The 23533-nt window shown below is 37.9% G+C and overlaps 1 protein-coding gene across 4 annotated transcripts in view; it reads right to left on the reverse strand.

Annotated features, from left to right (window-relative positions):
* Positions 1-23533, reverse strand: part of LOC130105579 (microtubule cross-linking factor 1) — a 95783-nt gene that overhangs the window by 35113 nt on the left and 37137 nt on the right. For 3 of the 4 annotated variants that reach the window (XM_056271632.1, XM_056271631.1, XM_056271634.1), the window contains exons 4-6: positions 17017-17076; positions 15133-16542; positions 5220-5321 (exon numbers count right to left, since the gene is read on the reverse strand). In XM_056271632.1, coding sequence (XP_056127607.1) covers positions 5220-5321; positions 15133-16542; positions 17017-17076 — 1572 coding nt within the window. The remainder of the gene's footprint in view (positions 1-5219; positions 5322-15132; positions 16543-17016; positions 17077-23533) is intronic. The other variant, XM_056271633.1, reaches the window with a different exon arrangement.

Below are 23533 nucleotides of genomic sequence, written 5' to 3' on the forward strand. Positions count from 1 at the left end.
TATCTCGTAATTCTGAGATAATTAACTCGTTAATTCAGAAAAACAGAGCAACAACTTTTTTCCATGAAAAAATATCTCGTAATTCTGAGATAATTAACTCGTTAATTCAGAAAAACAGAGCAAAATTTTTTTTTTCATGAAAAAATATCTCGTAATTCTGAGATAATTAACTTGTTAATTCAGAAAAACAGAGCAAAAACTTTTTTTTCATGAAAAAAATCTTGTAATTCTGAGCTAATTAACTCGTTAATTCAGAAAAACAGAGCAAAAACTTTTTCCCATGAAAAAATATCTCGTAATTGTGAGATAATTAACTCGTTAATTCAGAAAAACAGAGTAGATTTTTTTTCCTCAAGTGAATGCAATACGCTTCCGTAGCCGACAACAGGATAAATGAAGAAGTGAAGGAATGTCAAGTTTAAACAGCTCATTTGCGTCTCTATCCAGACATCAGAAGGATCCACAAGTGGAGGGTTTATTTTAAAGGCGTTTTGGATAGCGTCGGAGGATTTTATGTTTGTTCGGAGAATTTTGTTTTCTATAACGAGCAACAGTGTAATTGAGAGTTCGCAAAGAAACTTTTGATGAAGCAGCAACTGTATTAAATCTAAATCTGAATCACAAACCGTGAGTAAATGATTTCATAATGCTTTGTCTGTAAATGACGGTTTTATTTGGATAATGTTTTCAAAACACTTACTCACGTGCAATAGCGAGTCGGTGTTGTTACTGCTTCTTATGCAATGATGTTTAATCATAACACTGGACGTTTATTGACAAGTCTTAAAGGATATGCTGCATAAAAATGGATCATTTTAGACAGAGGCTCAGAAAGAAGGTTGAAAATAATAGTTTTTCCACATGTATATATATATATATACACTCACCGGCCACTTTATTAGGTACCCCATGCTAGTAACGGGTTGGACCCCCTTTTGCCTTCAGAACTGCCTCAATTCTTCGTGGCATAGATTCAACAAGGTGCTGGAAGCATTCCTCAGGGAGTTTGGTCCATATTGACATGATGGCATCACACAGTTGCCGCAGATTTGTCGGCTGCACATCCATGATGCGAATCTCCCGTTCCACCACATCCCAAAGATGCTCTATTGGGTTGAGATCTGGTGACTGTGGAGGCCATTTTAGTACAGTGAACTCATTGTCATGTTCAAGAAACCAATTTGAAATGATTAGAGCTTTGTGACATGGTGGAAGTAGCCATCAGAGGATGGGTACATGGTGGCCATAAAGGGATGGACATGGTCAGAAACAATGCTCAGGTAGGCCGTGGCATTTAAACGATGCCCAATTGGCACTAAGGGGCCTAAAGTGTGCCAGGAAAACATCCCCCACACCATTACACCACCACCACCAGCCTGCACAGTGGTAACAAGGCATGATGGTTCCATGTTCTCATTCTGTTTACGCCAAATTCTGACTCTAACATCTGAATGTCTCAACAGAAATCGAGACTCATCAGACCAGGCAACATTTTTCCAGTCTTCAACTGTTCAATTTTGGTGAGCTCTTGCAAATTGTAGCCTCTTTTTCCTATTTGTAGTGGAGATGAGTGGTACCCGGTGGAGTCTTCTGCTGTTGTAGCCCATCCGCCTCAAGGTTGTGCGTGTTGTGGCTTCACAAATGCTTTGCTGCATACCTCGGTTGTAACGAGTGGTTATTTCAGTCACTGTTGCCCTTCTATCAGCTCGAACCAGTCTGGCCATTCTCCTCTGACCTCTGGCATCAACAAGGCATTTCCGCCCACAGAACTGCCGCTCACTGGATGTTTTTTTCTTTTTCGGACCATTCTCTGTAAACCCTAGAGATGGTTGTGCGTGAAAATCCCAGTAGATTAGCAGTTTCTGAAATACTCAGACCAGCCCTTCTGGCACCAACAATCATGCCACGTTCAAAGTCACTCAAATCAACTTTCTTCCCCATACTGATGCTCGGTTTGAACTGCAGGAGATTGTCTTGACCATGTCTACATGCCTAAATGCACTGAGTTGCCGCCATGTGATTGGCTGCTTAGAAATTAAGTGTTAACGAGCAGTTGGACAGGTGTACCTAATAAAGTGGCCGGTGAGTGTATATATACTGTATATATATATATATATTTTTTTTTTGTGCATAAAAAAACTTTATTAACATTATAAATTAACCTCAAGGAACCTGTAAACCTGTAGTTTTAAGATAATTAAAAAAAAATCCATGTCATGACCCCTTTAATTGTAAGAGTGAAGATTCATATGCATTAATTTAATGTAAAATAAGCATATGCTGCCTTCAAGTCACTGCATTAATGAGTAAGCGCACGGGAACAGCAACACCTGCTCATTATTACTAGTGAGAAACGCCTTTGTTTTTGAGCCCGGATTTTTTAGGGTGAGTCAGTGAAAATATCATGGCAGAAGATAACTAGTATTGGACAGACTTAGCTGATTTTAGAGGAAAAGTGCTAGATTACACTTAGCTGAAAGCAAAAGCAAGTTGCATAACTAATGCTGCTGCACATCTTTTGTACTTTTAGTTTGTCTTAGTTTTTTTGCTGTGTGAGTAGATGGAAAAAGTGAGAAAATATATCAAATTACCTGCGTCCATTTGTTCCAGTCAAAATTTGTACAAAACTACATAAGACTTATCTTCCCAGGAGGACTTGAAGGCAGCGTGATGCTGGTAAATGTGAAATGTTGCATATTGCAAGCTGCGAAATACACTTTCTTTCAGCTGTTTTGTTTAGCCTGTCGAGTTCACTTTGAGCAGCGGCGCATAAACTGAAGCTTAGACAACCATATAGACACACAACAAATTAAATGCAAATACATATTAACCGATGGCATGATTAACACACATCCAGCCGTTGTTTTCATGTTACAAACAGTCACAAATTTGACAGAAACATCAAAGCTCCTGCATGCGTGAGAGCGAGGATGGTGTGTGTGTGTGTGTGTGTGTGTGTCGTCATTCATGACAAACCAGTGTGGTTTTAAATAAACAGCAGTGGTTGCGAGTGGAGTGAGAAGAAACAAAAAGAATCACTGTGAAACAATGGTGTGAATTAAATGATTCAAGTGAACGAACTGCTCGTGTTTCATTTAGTTGCATCAGAGAAATCAGCGATGTTGTTTTTCATCTAATAACCCGGTATAAAATAATTGGAAGTGATATTTATGTTATGATAACTGGCTCTCTTCCATTCAGTTCTATTACATTAAGGATTTATTAAATTAAATAAAGATATACAAGCTTGCTCTTCATTCTGAAATGTCTCATAGTCTTTCCTTTCCCTCTAAAACACACTCGGTTTCAAAACCCGATAAAAACATCATAAATATCCTCATAACGGGATCAAGTTGACAACAAAATATTCAAATAAGCATGCATATACCAAATATAGTCAATTTTAATTCAATATTTGAATCAAAAATATTTGGAAATCAAATAATTATTTAATGCATAATCTAATAATTATATATTTAATGCATTGTGGGATTGCATTTGCCAATAAAGAAGTTATTTTAGAACGGGCACAATGTTTTTGTTAAGTTTAGGCATAAACACACAGTAGGTTTTGAAACGGATCTAGAGACACAGTAGTAGATCTGTCTGAAGGAGAGACACAATGTTCACACACTGTTTCCTTTGTGCTCAAACACCAGTACACTTCATGTCCATTTCAAATAATAAATCTGGAGACATATTCATAAATACTTCAGGCCGACACAAAACCCTTGTGGTTCAGATTTTTAAGATCTGGTATCTCACATTCATTCTTGTTTCAGGATGGAAAACTTCATGGTAAACCAGTGTGTGAACATTTCCTCTGTTTTGATCCGTACTACACGTTTCCACAAGGAAAGGCACTCCAGCACTGGACCAAACATCTCTCACTGGACTGTTTTAATGTTACAAAGAGATTAAAGCCTTGGTTATCTCCGGATAGCTTTGACAGCTGTGGCTTTTCATGTAATATGGTTATAGGAAAACCTCTGCTTTTATCACTTGGTGCTCTTCTGTCAATTTTGACCGGTTTGTACTTCATCGAAATGATGCGAAACTTGGTAAAGGTTTTGGCACTTGCTATGTGAAACACACACAAATCATGGGAATGATTCAAAAATGTATAAAAAATAGTCACACTTGTACTCCATGTGGTCAAAAATGAGCGCATTGGAAATGAATGGCAAACGAAGTTCATCTAGTGGAAGCGTTCGGTACTGCGGCCAAACAAAATCTGACTGAAAGACTGAAAGCTTATTTTTTGAGATATTAATCTACAATTTAGAACACAACTTGTTAAGATTTATGGCTTTGACTTTCTCACAGTTTTAGAATAAAACGAGTTTTGAAAAATAAATATCTCATATAAACATTGAAAATACTATTTTTTGTATATTTTTTATCAAGATAAAATAAAACTTAAAAAAAAAAACCCTTCAGCAATAATCTGCCAAGTTTCTTTAAAAGAGACCAAACTGAAGTCTGTGCTACAAAGCATTCGAGATTTATGACAGTTTAAGTTGGAAATTTCATTTTAAAAAAATGCTCAAAAATAGATTTTTAGTACCAGTAAATCCCATAAAAATACAAAATATTAAAAAAAAAATGTATCAACTAAAATATTGTATATTCATTGAAATAAAAAAATCTGTCATTATTAACTGCCATGCAAGACGCACCAGAAAGTGCATATATATATATATATATATATATATATATATATATATATATATATTGACATCAATATTTATTTTAATTATATTTAATTATATAAAATAATATTATTGTCAATTTGTCTGCCTATTAACTTATTAAAAAAAGATTTTTACAGTCACATACATTGCATTAAACGTTAAATTTGTGCATGCAGAAGACATGGCAATTATAAAAAATAATCTAAATCTAAATAAAGGGATTTTCATAATATTCAATTGGCGCAATGTTTATATCATGACATTCAGAGAAAAACAATGTCGGAAAGTCAGTCACCGCGACACTTTTCTTGCAAATATCTCCCCATATTATTGTTCCAGCGACGTCTGTATTTTCATCCTAGGATAACCAAGGCTTTACAGAAAGTAAATCTACCATCTACAATGCTAATGCTAAAGCAGCACATTGCGCTGTCAGGGGGTTCACGTCCACAGAGGAACTGCAAGGACACTTTGGAAGCGTATATCTGGTCTTTAAGTTCAGAGGCAGATGAACGAGGCACTGACCTCGGGTCTGAAACTGTGTGTTCTGGCGTATCTACTGAGTCCAGGGGTTCCCCTGGCTGCGGCTGACCCATCCGTGCCACTCTGCCGGTCTAGACACCACTCCTGTGAGTGAGTGAAGGAGGGAGAGGAGGAGAGGAGACAGAGGGAGGTGCATGGGGATCGGTGAACGACAAACAGAATCCACACACACGAGACGAGAAAGAGTGGGGGGGGGGGGGACTGAAGGTGGGTTTAAGCAAAACTCAAAAGTGTGAAATGCAAGAAAGGGTGGCACACATTGTTTGTAACTTCCAAAAATGATTATGAATTAAATAATAATGATTCAAAAGATGAAAAAAAAAGAGAGAGAGCCAGCAGGCTACAAGACAAAGAAAAGCGCAAAAAGAAAGACCAACTTAAAGATGATGGCGTATGAGAGAGACGAGAAGAGAACGAGAATGAGGAGGAACAGAATCATGGGCTGAAACATCTGGGAACGGGATGAGGGACAAAGAGAGAAGAGGGGAAGGGCCAAGGGGAAAAAAAGAATGCAAAACACTGGTTATGAAGCGCATGCGATGGGGATACATGAGTCTTACAACCAATAACCCATAATGTGCAGTGACAGCAGGGACTAAACGCTAATGGAGTCGAGCCAATGCAAGCCTCAGTCAAAGCCCTAATCCTTCAACCCGATGCCTAGAGCCTTTGGGGGGGTTTTACTAATACCACTGTAAAATATAACTTAATTAATATTAAGCTAATAAAAAAATTATAATCATAATTAAAATTAAGAAATATTAATTGTTTAACTGAATAATTAATGAATACATTATTATTTTAATTATTAGCTTTACTAATATTAAGCTGATAATCAAAATGATAAAAAACACTATATAGTTATTAGTTACATTAAAATAATTTAAAAAATAATTTATATAAATTAAAATATTTTTAAAAAAATAAAATATTTAAAATTATTAAAATATTTTTTTTTAAATATGTAACTATGTAAACTTTACTTTCAGTGTATTATTTTAAATAATTATAACTACATTAATTAAATTTACTTAAATATTGGATTTAATAGGCTACAATAAATAATAATTATGATATACACAATTTTTTATATGATATACATGGTACAGTGTTGGGTCACTTGATGTTCAATGTAAAGTCCCCGTCCTGAAAGCAAGGCCATTCGAAACCATTCGGGAACCATATATATACAACAGAAATTAAAATGACAGTTATACTTACACTACCGTTCAAAAGTTTGGGGTCGGTACGATTTTAAATACTTTTAAAAGAATTCTCTTCTGCTAACCATGGCTGCGCTTATTTGATTAAAAATACAACAAAAATCAGTTATAGTATTAAATATTATTCCAGTGTAAATCAGCTGTTTTCTGTGTGAATATATAGTAAAGTGTAATTTATTCCTGTGATCAAAGCTGAATTTTCAGCATCACCAGTGTCAGTGTCTTCAGTGTCAAATGATCCTTCACAAATCAGTATAATATGAGGATTTGATGCTCAAGAAACATGTATTATTATTATCAATGTTGAAACAGTTGTTGGTCTGTCAGTTGTACAGTTTTTTTTTTTTTTTTTTGGATTCTTTGATGAATAGGAAGTTCAAAAGAACAGCATTTGTTTGAAATAGAATCTTTTGTAACATTATAAATGTCTTTACTGTCCTTGATAAATAAAAGTATTGATTTCTTTCCTCCAAAAAAAAAAAAAAAAAAATTCTCACTGACCCCAAACTTTTGAACGGTAGTGTAGGTATTAACAATTAGCTTGCTAAAGCTAAACTAACTAAGAATCCCCCAAACAAACGTATTATATTATACTATATAACTGCCATTGGTGTATTGTTTGATTATAACTGTAAGTTTGATGAGGTGGCTACAGGCTTTTTGGATGAGGCGTAGCAAACAGCTCCAGGCCGGGTAGGGTTTTGACAGGGGCTTGAATTTGGCATGACGGCAACATGTTGCTCACAGCGAAGCTCAGCCATGCGATGGAAGCAGCGTAGCAGTGAGCTGAAGCTTTAAATACACATCCTATAGGAGCGTTCTCAGGGCTGTAGTCATTAACTGGTGCGGGACATCAAACTGTTCAGAGGTGAACAGGCTGTGACTTCATGCTGGATGAAGAGTGTTTCTGTGGTTGGATTGAAGTGACGTGACCCAAAGCAAAGAACCGATGGGTTCCACCAATGAACATGAGCCAAATAAGTGAGTTAACCAATCGGAGTGGAGCAATGTTGGAATTCTGATAAACTACAAAAATATCAATAGACGTCAAACCCGCAGTTTTAAAGAAAAGGTTATTTGTTGGAAAATTGACTCATGTTATCATAAAGCAGTTTCAAAGCACAAAGCAGGAAAAAAAGCTATAAGCAGTTCTATGGAAGTTGGCATATACTGTACAGGTGAAACTCGAAAAATTTGAATATCGTGCAAAAGTTCATTTATTTCAGTAATTCAATTAAAAGGTGAAACTAATATATTATATAGACTCATGCAAAGTGAGATATTTCAAGCCTTTATTTGTTATAATTTTGATGATTATGGCTTACAGCTTATGAAAACCCCAAAGTCAAAATTAGAATATTGTGAAAAGGTTTTCATAAGCCATAATCATCAAAATGATAACAAATAAAGGCTTGAAATATCTCACTTTGCATGTAATGAGTCTATATGATATATTAGTCTCACCTTTTAATTTATAAATGAATAAATATAGAAATAAATGAACTTTTGCCCGATATTCTAATTTTTCGAGTTTCACCTGTATGATACTTAAGCATGTGAAACTCATTCATTGAGACAAAAGACAGATCAGCTGCATTATTCCTGAGAATGAGCAAGTCACATAAATATACAGAGACACAGACATTCAGTGCATTCAGAGTAGGTTTACAGTTCATTCGGAGCCTCTGGAGGTTATTCCCGAAATAAAAAACGCAGTGTAAGCACTTTTTATCTGCCATATCTTATATTTATGGCTGCATGCTCCACATATGTTGCATCAGCATTAACTGTGCAAATAAAAAAACGTAGATTTGCTCAAGACCAGTACCCAGGTGATCGAAAAATAACTGGTTTTACTGCCATTCTAACTGATGTTAGTATGCATCATGCCACATCAACAGGGCCCAAAATTGACAAGTGCCAATAAATAAAAATAAAAATAAGATTAATTTAATTAGGGATGCACCGATATGAACATTTTGGCCGATACCGATATAACCGATAATTCTTTATATTTGAAAGCCGATAACCGATATATTGGCCGATAAATCTAAATCCAAATCCAAATTTCTGTAGTTTGTTATTTTTGAGAGCCTGATTACAAAAACAAAATTCTCATCATTAAAACCCCAATTTTCTTATCGGGCCGATAACATAACTTTTTTTAAAATCATGTATCGGCCGATACCGATATGGTGGCCGATATATCATGCATCCCAAAATTTAATTACGATATCCTTATTCAGAAGTGCATTATGATAATGCATATGAAAACATGAGGATTTAAAACATAATGCATGTCCACATTTTTGTCAGAAGTGAAGATTAAAGGGTTCATATAATGGTACATGCACTTTTACAAGTTGATTGTACTGAAATGTGTGTTGGCAGTGCCTGTACACAACCATCATATAATGATAAAAATCCATCCAGTGTTTTTGTTTTAATCTCCTTATATGTTTTCCCGTCTCAAATCGAGCCGCTCGACCTTGTGACGTCACACGCTCGGAAGCCCCTCCCACGACTGTTGATTGACAGCAGCGTTTCAACACAGACCCGCCCTCGCTCGTGAGAGCTGTCAATCATAGTCTGCACGGACCGGCGCGGTCATTGTTGATATGCTGGAGCACTGTCTACGAGCAGAATGGCGTCTAAGCGATTGTGGTGTTCTGTTCTTGGGTGTAATAACGAACACAGTCATTTTAATGTTCCTAAATCCGAACCGCTGAAGACGCAGTGGCTGAGTTTGTTTTCGAAGGGAATATTCCCCACGAGCAACGTCAATGCTCTCATGTTTGCGCGAATCTTTTCTCACCAGACTGCTTTATAAACGAGGGTCAGTATAAAGCTGGTTTTGCTAAGAAGCTGCTCATGAAAAAAGGATCGGTACCAGATATTCGTGTTCCTGCTGAACCTCTAGAACAACTGAAGTGAGTGTAACGTTTTATTAACCTTTATATTAATATTTATATTAATCTTTGCAAATCGCTAGCTGCACGCTTCACAATGAATGCGTCTAAAGCCTCGCTCACACTACAGGAGTTTTAAAATCCTAACCGATTTTGAAATCTAGTTGCAGCTCACACTTAAGGAGAATTTTTGCAGATTTTCTTACCTCAAATCTTAAACATGCTCACACTACAAGATTTGAAAATCGTGGCGCATCACACACTACACAATGTTATTAAGATTCGTGCCAGAGAAAGCGCCTCACGTGATCTCACACAACAGATCAGAAGCGGAAAGGTGGATGTAAACAAAATATCTGTCCTTTAATATCAAGTCATATTCGTGAAAAGGTTGCCGTGTGACCAAGGAAAGCGAAATCTTTTTTTTTTTTTTAAATCATCCTTTTAATAAGGATATTTCTAATGAATGAGTCAGCTCTGTTCAATACAATGAATCAATGCCATAGATCTCTATAAGGTAAAGCATCAGCAGCGTTGCTCAATGCCCATTGCTGCTCAGCTGAGCATTGTAAAGTGGAGCTCAAAGTTAAAATTAAATATTAAAATAATTAACAGCTTGTTTCATTTAACCTATCTTTGAATGAATATAACTTTATAATGAATATAAATATTTTATAATGAAAATATTTTTGTGTAGGCCTAGGCCTAATTCTGTGAATTACACTTTGCAAACCAAAGTAATAGCCTAGCTACTACCCACCGGATGAAGAAAGGGGCTCTCAGTCTCCACAGAACATAAAATATTCATATTATTTTATTTTTCGTATTCGCATTTGAGGAAAAAACAATGTTACGGACATGACCGCTCTGAAAGCGACTTTAAAATATGCTTTAAAACTTTCACAAAGACATCAAACAGAAAGCACAAAACCTTTCTTTAAATCGAATTTCGTTTTGTATTAATTGTATCTTAATTTTAAACAATGTTTCATCAACCAATTCCCTGGATTTAATGTAGTAAATATAGCAGACGATAGATAATCACGAAACGGAGGCGTCGGCGATACTTCATATGAACCGAAACTCAGCGTATAAGATAGCCTACTTGCCTCACAGACATGTCTACTTTTAAACAGAACAATTCAAAACGAAAGAAAACAGACTACAGACTGCACTCTGCTTATGTAATCCGTATGAAATGTGCATTTCTCTCTGGCGCGTTCACTACTGAAGACCGCGTGCATCCTGCGGAAGACGGAATAGTTGCAGATGGTTCAGGATCGATATCGAAAAATCTATATTTTTGACAACACTAGATTGTAGGCTACTTAGTTTATTATTTCAGATGTCTTTATTATGCATTTAGTATTTTATTATTATTTATTATACTGTATTATGCTTAGGCCTATTTATTTAGCAATAAATGGATAAATGGAGATAATGCGCGCATCGCGCTGATGAGTCACTCAAAATTACCTCAATGGAAATTCCTTCACCATGACAGTCCTACTGTTTCTTATTGGCTATTGTGACAGTAGGCCTACTGACGTATCTTGCTCATCCCGATAAATATCAAACATGTTTGATATGATCGGGGCGAGCCCGATTTGTGTAAGAGCAGATCGGGAGGTGCAAGATTCGATCTGTGAATGCCTCACATTACCAGATAATCTGTGCCGAACATCGGAACCGATCGAGGTCCTCGACAAGATTTTTTCTCCGATTCTCGGGAGGGGAAAATCGGGCATAAATCGGCCTAAAACTCCTGTAGTGTGAGCCAGGCTTTAGGTTTACACTCAGGGTACATTTAGCATGTTTTCTATGTACGATGTTCTCAATATAATTCATAATCCCACGTTTATACTGAACAACGCGTTATGGTTATTGTGTTATTGAGTTACAAACGGTGTAGCACAGAACAGAGAGGCGGGGTGAGCAAAGCTCATGATCATTTAAAGTCATATGCACTGAAACGGCGTGCTGAAAACAGAGCTGTTTTTGACCAGGTAAAATAAGTGTTTTCTTACAATACTAATGAGAATTTTTAATTAAAGTATATTACAAACTTTTAATTTAGACCCTAAAGAATCATACTAGCTTGTACAAAAATGGCATTATATGACCCCTTTAAGGCCAGAAACAGACAAGTATGCGAGATCATTTAGGCAGCAGGTGTTTTTGCATTCATGTATTAGCTTTTTAATACATCAACTTGATGCATCGATGCACTGAAAAATGCAAGTACGTGCTCTGGCCCAGCGCTCACGCGTTTATGCGCTTGTGTTCATATAATATAATATGCTGCAAATCACACAATGATTGTGCTATTTGTGGCAAATAAATATGCATGAAAAAAATTAAATAATTTAATCGGTATAGACAACAGAAAAAAATATGGCTGTAAGGGATATTTATGGCAGGCAAATATTTCTCAGTTCACCTGCTATTGGCACAGTACATTTTGGACCCCGCAAAATGGGATTGTGGGTATGAAGAGAGGACAGGAACAGATGCAGGTGTTCATGGTGGTTACTGCTGGGGAAGGAGAGGTAAGGGCATCTTGGCTGAGCCGGGTGGCACTCTGTCATGTGTGGGTAAAGGTCATGTGCATTGCATTGTGGGATATACTAGTTCCCCATTGCATTCTGCACATTTTGGCAAATACAGCAGGTCATCTGGGTAGTCCATGCATGCAGAAAATTAATTGACATAAAAATAGCACAGGTAATAAAGTGTTAATGCTGGTGAACGAGTGTTGTTCTAGGCGTCTGGCAGACCTGTTCAACTGTAGGGGTGTAACGATTCAAATCTCTCACGGTTCTGTATGTATCACAGTTTTAGCTTCAGGGTTTCGGTACCGTTCGGTATGTGTTATGTTCAGGGGAAAAAGGACTTCCGTCAAATTAAAATAAGGAAAAGAATCTAACTTCAAGCAACAGCACAAATAAATACAATAAAGCAAAGATACTAATAAAATAGACAGTGCTAACAGGTATCTAACAGTAGTTTTCAGGTACAGAAATTGAATAAAGTAATCAAATGTAAAATAACATTGCATATTTCACTGTATAAATTAAAGATTAATCATTATTAAAGTTACAAAAGTTATTCAGTCAAGAGTAGTGACTGATTTCCTTGTCTTTTGTTGTTTGGTTAGCATTAAAAACAGACACCAGGGATATTAGGCTTCTGTCACTTTAAGACAATGCACTGATCCAATACACTGATACTGTCTTTCTGTTTACGTTCACTTAAGACATAACTGACAATGTTTGCTAGGATACTCACTAAGATGGACATGTTGACATTATTTTTGTGATGACTTGAAAGAGAACTCAATATTTGCGCGTGCACGCTTCGGATAAGTGCACATATCCACAGCACGCTCAAGTTCCCATTTGTGTCTTCTTGCTCTTGAATGTTTAAATTGGAAAGGCTTAAAACATGTGCAAGTGAGTTTAGTTTAAACACCAATTGCAAAGTGTGTTGTTCAGGTCGCACCTGCGCTCGATCTCAATCAACACCCGGGAGAAGATGGCGTAAACGACTGGTCATATTCGAGAACACGCCACTCGCATTGAACAAAGTTTACACAGAGTGGATGTTTTGTCCACTCTTTTTTGATCATCGCTGCTGTAACATATTGGAAAGCCAGAATATGTCTCCATTGACAGAAACATACATTAGACGAACTCTATCTGTCTGTTTTACGCATTGTTAATTTCAACAATCCATAATATATATGCGTCGTGAGATTTGAGATAAACCGCATTGTGTAGTGTGTAGGCCGTACACACCGGGACGAATATCGGCGTGCGTTATTCGTCAGCGTTTTTCAACGTGTTTTTTGTGTTCACACCCAAGCGATTTTCGCTTGACGATGAGCCGAGTGAACATGCAAATTAATTCCCTGACATTAGATGGCGCTTAATGTAAACAGAAATAGTCCTATTTTGTAGTCGCTGTCGCGTTTGTCATTTAGGTCTTTATGTTCCGACGCCAACGAGACCAGCAGCTCTACATTCATCTTGCCTTGCATCTTCCTCGTCTTATTTCTTCCTGGCAGTGTAGACGCTACTTGGCGTATATCTTCTTCGCCGTTACGTGTGTGTGCTCGGCAAGACCGTTTTGTGTTTGAGCGCCCCCAAGTTGTATTTTACTGTAACTTCAGAAGCTCCAGACACATGAGCAAAAGCGCCAATCTCATTGGTCGGATAGTTTTTGACGCGGCGCGTCAAACAAAAAAAACTAACCTGAGGCGTTTTTTAAAAAAAATACGCTTTTACGCGTGCCGTTTTTCACGTCGGTGTGCACACTCACATTGGCGCCCTTTGTTTAGTCACAAGGCGTTAAACGTCGGCGAATATCGCGCGGGAAATTCGTCCCGGCGTGAACAGGCCTTTAAGTGTGTGCAGAACCGTGGGTGGAGAACAGTACCGTTTGATTTTTTTTACCGAGAACCGTCACACCCCTATTCAACTGCCTACATTTACACTGTAGGTTATGTTATGTTGAGGTTATTAATCTTAAAGTGAATTTAAAAAAGCACCCGTCACAAACATCTCACCAACTCTGTCTTCTTTTGTGTCTCCTGCTGTTTTACCGTCTCATTAATCTCAGAGCAGGTCTATCAGAACATTACTCTTCTCACAAAGCTCCCATTAATCTTTTACATCGATCTTTTTCACAAATAACTTTTAACAAATGATCAGAAGTATCACTGGAAGTATAACCCTCTTTACAAGTCAAATACTCTGCCTACAGCTCCACATATCAAGCAAGTCTCTTCATTTCCCCTTTTACCTCTGAATTGGGTGTTTTTTGTCTTTGGTTTGATGAGTTTTGTCATGGGTAAGAGAACAGAAACAACTTATTTAGGGTTTTGCATTGATGTCTGCGGTCGTAGCTTGATGAAACTCACTTTAGCAATAGGTAGTATTGTTACCAGTGAAGGACATGTTTACTTCTACTGTCTACATTCAAGAGATGCTTCCAGAGCAAATCTTGACTTATAGAGTTATAAAAGGAATAGTTCATCCAAGAAATTAAATTCTGTCATTATTAACGCACCCCGAATTGTAGAATTTTCTTTCTTCTGAACAACACAGTAGATGAGATTTAAAGATTTTTTTAGTCAATGCAACTTTTAAAACTTTCAAGCTGCAAGAAAGACATAAAGGTATCTATATGACTAAACTGCTATCACTTATCCCTTTGTTGATTTTAAAACATTGGTCAACTCATGCATACACAGACTACATCAAACACAGTGACACAAACCTCTGTTTATCTTCAGATATATCTTCAATGTATGGATTAACTTGACGCTACCTTTACGTCTTTTTTTAGAGCTTGAAAAATGTAGGTCCTATTGACTTTCATAATATGGACAAAAAACAGCTGAAACATTCTTAAAATATCATCTTGAGTGCTTTGCAGAACAAAGAAAATTATGAGGCGTAAATTATGACAGAATTTTCAGTCTTGGGTGAACTATCCCTTAACATTTCTTTTTACCTTACATAAATATTGAGTTGACGAATCATGCCAGCCAAAATGAGTTGAATAGCTTCCTTTGTGGTGCTTTCAGGACTTTCAAGACTGGCGGTATATGGACATGAAGATGCAGAATCAATATAAAGGTGTATGCATTCTCAAAAAGGGACTTTCAAATGAGGAAGCAGCAAAGGAAAATGGAAGTTGCCATGTCATGTGATTGCAAACACTGAATAAAGATGAAGGGTCGGGTTACACATATCCTACCTGGAAGTCCGTCACCAGATCCCTTCCCAGTGTGCCGATGGGCGAGTCTCTTGACATGGAGGTTACAGTGGAAAGGAAGCTGCTCGATTCAGTGAGGTTGGGCATCGGGGAAAGGTCATCGACGCGATCCCGTAGACCCTCCCCTAGGTGGTCCACTTTGTCCATGAATTGCTGGAGTTCTGTACGGAAAGCCCTCATGCGGGTGTTGACCGAATCTAGCACCTGAGAGTCGGGTTTCGATTCAGCAGAGTCTCCATCGCCCCTGAACTCTGAACCCTCTACAAGAAGATCCCCTCCCAGGACTACCAGACTACCTTCGCGGATCAGACTGTCCGTATCCGTGATGAGCCGGCCCACTGTTTTTCCAAGCCGTTCAGCTTCACGCCTGACGTTGTTGAGCGTCTCTCGGTCTTCCCGTCTCCGCTGGGCCAACTCGGCCACTCCCAGCTCACCAGTATCTGAGGGTTTCTCGCCACTGGCGAATCCAGAGGTGGCCGTCTTCTCAAACAAGTCATCAGAGTCGCTCTCACCGCCAACAGGACCCTCACGTTTGGGGTGGAGCAGCAGAAGCCTGGCAGTCTCGTCCTCATCTGTTTCCCTTCGCCCGGGATCACTATCCACATCAGGGCTACTGGTGCGCATTTCCAAGTGTGCTGCCAGGTCACAGCGCTGCATATTCGAGATTAGCACCCGGTTCTCGTACTGAAGCTTCATGACCTTCCCACTTAGCTCGTTGACCTGGAGTCTAGCGGCTTTCAGCTCCTCCTGGAGTGTGGCGCCACTCCCTGCTCCCGAAAAACCATTACCTCCTCCGTTACCAGGTTTGATCGCACCAGCACTTCCACCCTCAGCTCCTTCGGACTCCCGGTCGGCTTGGCTAGGCCCGAATTTGAAGCGGTTGAGCTCGGATGTCAGTTGTTTGTTGTGGTCCTCGATCTCAGAAATGGAGCGACGCAGCAGCTCCGCCTCCTCTTCAACAAACTGCAAGTGCCGTCGCAATTCGCTTGCAGATTCCAGGGCATCGCCACCATACGGTGAGGTAGGGACACTTGAGAAGGGTTCGCGCCCAAAGCAATCCCTCTCATATTGGCAGCGCAGGTCTTCGTTTTCCGCCCTGAGGCCACGGTTCTCAACCTCCAGCTCCACAATCTTCCTCCCCAGGATGTTGGCTTCCTCTTCAACCAGTTTGAGCCGTAACCGTAACTCGGCTTCCCGGGTGGTGTGAGGTCCTCCACCGGACACCTCCGCCAGGGGCAAAGGGCTGTCCACATCGCCATATACTGATTTATACTTCTGCAATTCCTGTTCCAGTTCATCCTTCTCACGGCCAATTTTTGCCATCTTTTTACGCATAAGGGCCGATTCCTCCTTGGCAAACTGTAGCTGACAGCGCAGATCTGCACTGTCCTCCTGAAAAGTAAGAAATATGTGAATGTACAAGGCAATACCAATCATTTCGAAATTTAGCTATTTAACTTTAATTCATTTTTATTTCATTTTTAGTAATTTAGTAAATCAACAAACTTATTTTATTTCAATTTTACTTTTAAAAAAAAAAGTTTTTCCATCTAATATTATTTTATTTCAGCTTTATTTCAATTAACAAAAACAATTAGTTTGAACAATTTTTAATACTTGATATTTGAGCATTGAATTAAATATTTGGATCTTATAGTGGCAATAAACAGGTACAAATTGTGCTTTAGTGAATAAATCAAATGGATACATACATAAAAACATCTAAATAAATGATTTTTAAGGGGCAAAATATTTTCAATAAAAATGTTTATTGGGCTGTTTTTTTTGTGGCGGTTTAGATTTGTGTTGTGTTGAGTTGTTCTGTATAAGGCCTGTGAATTGATCTCTGTGTTTGTTTGTACACACCTGAGTTAAAGACTTCTTATCTTTGAAAGTTTCTCTACTGCCTCTCCTCCGCAGAGCAGTCTGAAAGACAACAAGAGCAAAGTTAGACAACGTAAAGTGAACAAGGTATATTAACAAAATGTGCATTTTCATTTCAGTTACCAGTAGGGTTGGATTGGCCAGTTTCGATTCATTCCAGTAAGGTAAAAAAAAAAAAACATTTAGTCAAACATTTATATCAAACATATTTATTCTGTGTCTTTTGACAAAACATTTTGTTGCAGCTGATATAGCAGCCTAAAGAACACTAACATTTTCCTACGGTTTTAACAAAGATACCACATCAAACCACTGGACTAACTAATATAAATATCAAACATTATTAAAGACAAGTAAACAGTAATAAAATAAGAACGAAAAAACTAATTAGTATTGCACAAATCAATATAACTGAACAAATGATGCAGAAATTGTAATCAAATGTAAAAAATCACTGCAATTTTTAATTCCCAACCCTAATCACCAGTACTGGTAACCTTCATGAACAACTGGGGCAGACAGAAGCTTTTATAAATAAATGATTAATTTTGAATAATAGCATTTCGGCATCTGATTTGATCACACCATCAATTTGAATATCATATCAAGCTTAAACCCATTATTATGTGAATTACAGGTGCTGGTCCTTATGGCAGACCTTTGAATGAAACTCAGCATTCAAAGTCGAATTCTTTATATCTCAGAAAATTACATAAGCAATACATAAAAGAAAAGAAAAGAAAAGCTGGTAAGGTTTCCATTAGCTTTGCAGGTGATCAATAGTCAACAAAAACAAATCTGCAAACGAAAATGCAGAGAATAAACAAAGCTAGTTTGGGATTTACACAGTTTTCAAGCTGGACGTTCAACTTTAAGTGCCGTTCTTTTGCACTTTTGCAAAATGGGAATTTGAAATTTTGATTTTGAATTGCAGCATAATGTGAATCAGGAAAAAAAAACAAGATGGTATAGCCAAACATTATCAAGGATTAAAACATTAAAAGGAATGGATGTGGCCAGAAAACTTAATAATCAAGAGTACACTGACTGGACAAGAATAGTATATGGTGTAAAACATTTTCAGGTTGTTACATATAGGGTGAAATCAAGCCGAACCACATGAGTTGCTTCTCAGTGTTGCCATGAGAGGCGCACACATTAGCATGAACTAGAGATGATCAACTTCTGTCATGGCAGAGCAAAAGTTTCAAAAGAATCGTACTGAGCAATAGTCAGTAAATGTGTAGCTAAGCAAACAGAAAAATAAACACATCCAATTATGTTGCTATAACCATTGGCTGACCGCACATGATCTCTTACTTAAATCAAAAATGTAAGTACTAGGTAAAGTTTGCCCTGCTTACTGCTGGTCTATCTTGAGTCATACGCTGAACTTAAATAGCTGCTGCTGATGGCTGTGTTAGCTTGAATCATTTATGGCCAGACAGATGGAAAGTGTGACATGGGTACAGGAGAGTTTTTCATCAACACACAGCAACAGAGTGCGAGAGAACCTAGATACAACCCCAAAACAAAGGAGGAGATGAGATGATGAGGTGATTTCTATGAGTCTGCAATATGGTTACAATTTACGGTTCACAATTTCCCCATTCATATTCAGACACCCTCCAATGAAGTCATCATAACTAGCTGGCACACAAACATAAGTCAAGAATTACTATTACTCAGACAACTATTGAACTTTAGTGTGCAACTCATCCTGCACAATTCATGCACCAGACATGAATGATTCCTCAAATCATGTGTCTTGTTGACGACAGCTGTATATTTACATTTGCATTTTACATTATATTAATTCACTTGGTAGATGCTTTTATACAAAGCGACTTGCATTGCTTGAGTTTTATCCGTTTGATGATTGAATGCACTGAACCCTAGTCTAGATGAACATCGGTTCCCAACAGGGGGGTCGCGGCCCACAAGGGGGCCTCAGCGAGCTCTGTGGGGCGTCGCGTCATATTTTGAAAAGTTTTGAGCAATGAGCATTAAATTAAAGTCCTTAACTTGATTCTGTTCAAAATTTACAAAATTTATATAATGAGCGAGTTCATCATGAATCCATTTTTCAATCCGTGTTTTTGTCTTATCCTGAACCACTATGGTACACCTATAATAAGTGTTTACATTGGGACTATTTTACACTGGTTCGGATCGCTGCCGCTGCGGAGTAGCCCAGTACCTGCGTGACTCGTCATAGACATACACAGAGAGAAGTAGTTCCGGCTACAATGTTCTTCCGAAAGACGCATGTTTATTATTGCTCGCTATAGCGCCAAAAGCGTAAAAAATAAAGCCTCACAAATAACTTGCAAGTATTGAGACAGCAGTCATTTAGTAATAGCCTATATTCTTTCTTTTTTTTACCTACACACCAGTGTGAATATTTTTGTTTTTTGATTTGAAATAGGGCCAATATATAGGCTTCTCCTAGGCTTACGTTTTTAAATTACAAAGGGCCTACTGATGTTTTTGTCATTGTATTTTCAATATTATAGGCTATTATTTGTGCATAAACATATCTGGTTATAGTAAACATACCGTTTGTTTAAAAAAAAAAAACATTTTGTCATCCTTGCTGCAAGCTTACAAGAGCGATAATATCATTAAATGTGAAGGGGGGTCCTAAAATATTTTCTTGGGAAAAAGGGGGTCCCAGACAAAAAAAGGTTGGGAACCACTGAATGTCAAACATACTAAAAACTACATTGCAGTGCCTTGGAAACCAACCAGAACACACTAGCATTGTGGCAATGACTTTTGTAATTTCCAGAGAGACTGCAACGTCTTAGCATAAGTAATGCACACACACTGATCATGTTACACAAATGTATTAATGCATTAGTGCGCAAAATACTCTTGGTCTAATTCTCTCCAGCCCTCGCTAGCATGCGAACACAAATACAGTTACAAAACACCTGCAACAATAACGCCACGCATCCGCTCTAGAGGAACACATGGCAACTATTCACAATTCAAACGTGGGTCGAAAATATGATATTCTGGTGTCAGTCCTTCTTATATTTGTACGATTATCTGTTTTGGAAAGGCATCACAACACGCCTGTACTCTGCAGCCTGCGTGCATGTGTTTTGTTAAGACTTATGTAATGTAAGGGGTGTAGCTTAGTGATAATGAAAAAACAAAGTGAGACTGAACACTCGCTCCTGGAGATGCAATACGGTGCTACTGCAAACTGACGAAAAACATCTCAATTGTGTCTCGTTTAGTAATAAGATTTTATAGAGAAAACAATTGATTTTTACTGAATTCTTCTGCATCTGTAATTATGTCAATATGGAGATTTCTCATCATATTTTTTCCCCAAATCAAATTATCTGAGCTGCTATCCACATTCAGTTTAAAGGAATTGATTAATGTCTGCTTATTTGTATTCCTCCGGAGAAATTTAAGAAACAAAGATTGATAATTAAAAGTGTCCTTATATAGGCTACTACTGTTTAAAAGTTTGGGGTCAGTAAGATTTTTATGTTTTAAGAAATACAAACTTTTTTTTAACAAGAATGCAGTAAAATGATCAAAAGTGACAGTAAATTTCATCTATAATGTTACAAAAGATTATATTTTAAATAAATGCGGTTCTTTTGGACTTTGTGTTCATCAAAAAATCCTGAAAAAAGGTATCATGGTTTTCACAAAAATATGAACCAGCACAAATTTTTTCAACATTGATAATAATCATAAATGTTTCTTGAGCAGCAAATCATCATATTATACTGTTTTCTGAAGGATCATGTGACACCGAAGACTGGAGTAATGATGCTGAAAATTCAGCTTTGAACACAGGAATAAATGACACTTTATGATGTTTTATTTTAACAAGGTTCGGGAGGAGCAGGTGCAGATAATTACCCCAATCAGCACAAGTGGAGATCAATCAGTAATCAACTCAGGACAAGATAAATAACAGCGGAACCCACCTTTGTTCCTTGACAGTTTATTAGTATCCCACCTCCACCCCATCTCCTCACTTTTAGTTCCATCTACTCTTACCAACGGGGGGAGTACTCTGGGTTCGGGAGAAAATTCCGAGCTCGGAGCCCTCCACCCGGACAGCACGCCAAGTACGCATAACCTTTACCATAATAATTATATGTAGATGTGAACTCGTGAAACTTTATTCAAATAGAAAACGGTTGTTTTAAATTACGATAATATTTGACAATATTACTATATATTTGATCCAATAAATGTCGCCCTGTTGAGCATAAGAGAATTATGTCTTTTTTTATATTAATATATAATATTTAGGCCTATATATTTTTTTTTTTAATTTCCACTGGACTCAATGATAAATATACACTCACCTAAAGGATTATTAGGAACACCTGTTCAATTTCTCATTAATGCAATTATCTAATCAACCAATCACATGGCAGTTGCTTCAATGCATTTAGGGGTGTGGCCCTGGTCAAGACAATCTCCTGAACTCCAAACTGAATGTCAGAATGGGAAAGAAAGGTGATTTAAGCAATTTTGAGCGTGGCATGGTTGTTGGTGCCGGACGGGCCGGTCTGAGTATTTCACAATCTGCTCAGTTACTGGGATTTTCACACACAACCATTTCTAGGGTTTACAAAGAATGGTGTGAAAAGGGAAAAACATCCAGTATGCTGCAGTCCTGTGGGCGGAAATGCCTTGTTGATGCCAGAGGTCAGAGGAGAATGGGCCGACTGATTCAAGCTGATAGAAGAGCAACTTTGACTGAAATAACCACTCGTTACAACCGAGGTATGCAGCAAAGCATTTGTGAAGCCACAACACGCACAACCTTGAGGCGGATGGGCTACAACAGCAGAAGACCCCATCGGGTACCACTCATCTCCACTACAAATAGGAAAAAGAGGCTACAATTTGCAAGAGCTCACCAAAATTGGACAGTTGAAGACTGGAAAAATGTTGCCTGGTCTGATGAGTCTCGATTTCTGTTGAGACATTCAGATGGTAGAGTCAGAATTTGGCGTAAACAGAATGAGAACATGGATCCATCATGCCTTGTTACCACTGTGCAGGCTGGTGGTGGTGGTGTAACGGTGAGGGGGATGTTTACTTGGCACACTTTAGGCCCCTTAGTGCCAATCGGGCATCGTTTAAATGCCACGGCCTACCTGAGCATTGTCTCTGACCGTGTCCATCCCTTTATGGCCACCATGTACCCATCCTCTGATGGCTACTTCCTCGAATCATTTAAAATTGGTTTCTTGAACATGACAATGAGTTCACTGTACTAAAATGGCCCCCACAGTCACCAGATCTCAACCCAATAGAGCATCTTTGGGATGTGGTGGAACGGGAGCTTCGTGCCCTGGATGTGCATCCCACAAATCTCCATCAACTGCAAGATGCTATCCTATCAATATGGGCCAACATTTCTAAAGAATGCTTTCAGCACCTTGTTGAATCAATGCCACGTAGAATTAAGGCAGTTCTGAAGGCGAAAGGGGGTCAAACACAGTATTAGTATGTGTTCCTAATAATCCTTTAGGTGAGTGTATGTCTGACCATTGGAACGGACCAAAAAAACTAGAAAATCGCATTCATGACGATTTATGGTGATTCTATTTCCGTTAGACCTTTGCCTACATTGACGCTTATGCATTAAAGAGCTCACAACAGTCAGTGGTCAAGGTTAGATAATCACAGTCAACTAATCCTGCTGTCTGGCCTCGTCCCAAATCACCCCCCCCACCACCACCACACACACACACACACATTCACAGACCCACAGCTACTGTCCATCTTTTTTTATTTTTTTGGACTCCTGCCTCAGTTTCCAGAAACAGTCACAAGAACAGCTTAGATATATTACAATTAATACAGAAATATATTTATGATTTCATATTCTACCCAAATAAACATCACTTAAAGGTAGCATACAAATAGAAAAAAAGATATTTAGAGTGTGTAAATCAACAGATCTGCAGTGTTAGTTCTAGTGCGCTTTTTTTTTTTGAATAAAATTTTGTTTAAATTATCAGCGCCAATCACTGGTACCGGAGTGATTTTTTTTCCTGCTGAATATTCAATGAACTTGTTAATGGATAATTCATCATCAATTCTTTTAGCCTTTTTTGTTTTACGTTTGGTGTGAATTGGGCGTTTTTAATGGTATCAATTCAATTAAATGCATTTGTATAGTGCTTTTCACAAGTAATATTGTTCCAAAGTAGCTTTACAAAGAATATTTGAACCTATAATCACACCCACAGAAATGCTTAAAAGTGTTTTCCCTTCTATGTAAATGTTTGATCATTTCTATGACGGTGAATACAGGTTAGAATGTGTTTTCGAGGGGCTTTAGTTGTGTTAAAGCATTTGTGATGAAAATACACACAACAGAAACACACACTCTATTCAACACGAGCACAAAGCTTCAGTCGTCTGTCTTTGCTGCAGATAGAGGTTATTCTCTCTCCCTAAAAATGTCCCAGAATCTCAGATCAGAATGTGTCAATTGGTT

This window comes from Rhinichthys klamathensis, unplaced genomic scaffold (genome assembly GCF_029890125.1).
Source record: "Rhinichthys klamathensis goyatoka isolate OS25496 unplaced genomic scaffold, OSU_Roscu_1.1 h1tg000323l_1, whole genome shotgun sequence".
Taxonomy (NCBI): Eukaryota; Metazoa; Chordata; class Actinopteri; order Cypriniformes; family Leuciscidae; genus Rhinichthys; species Rhinichthys klamathensis.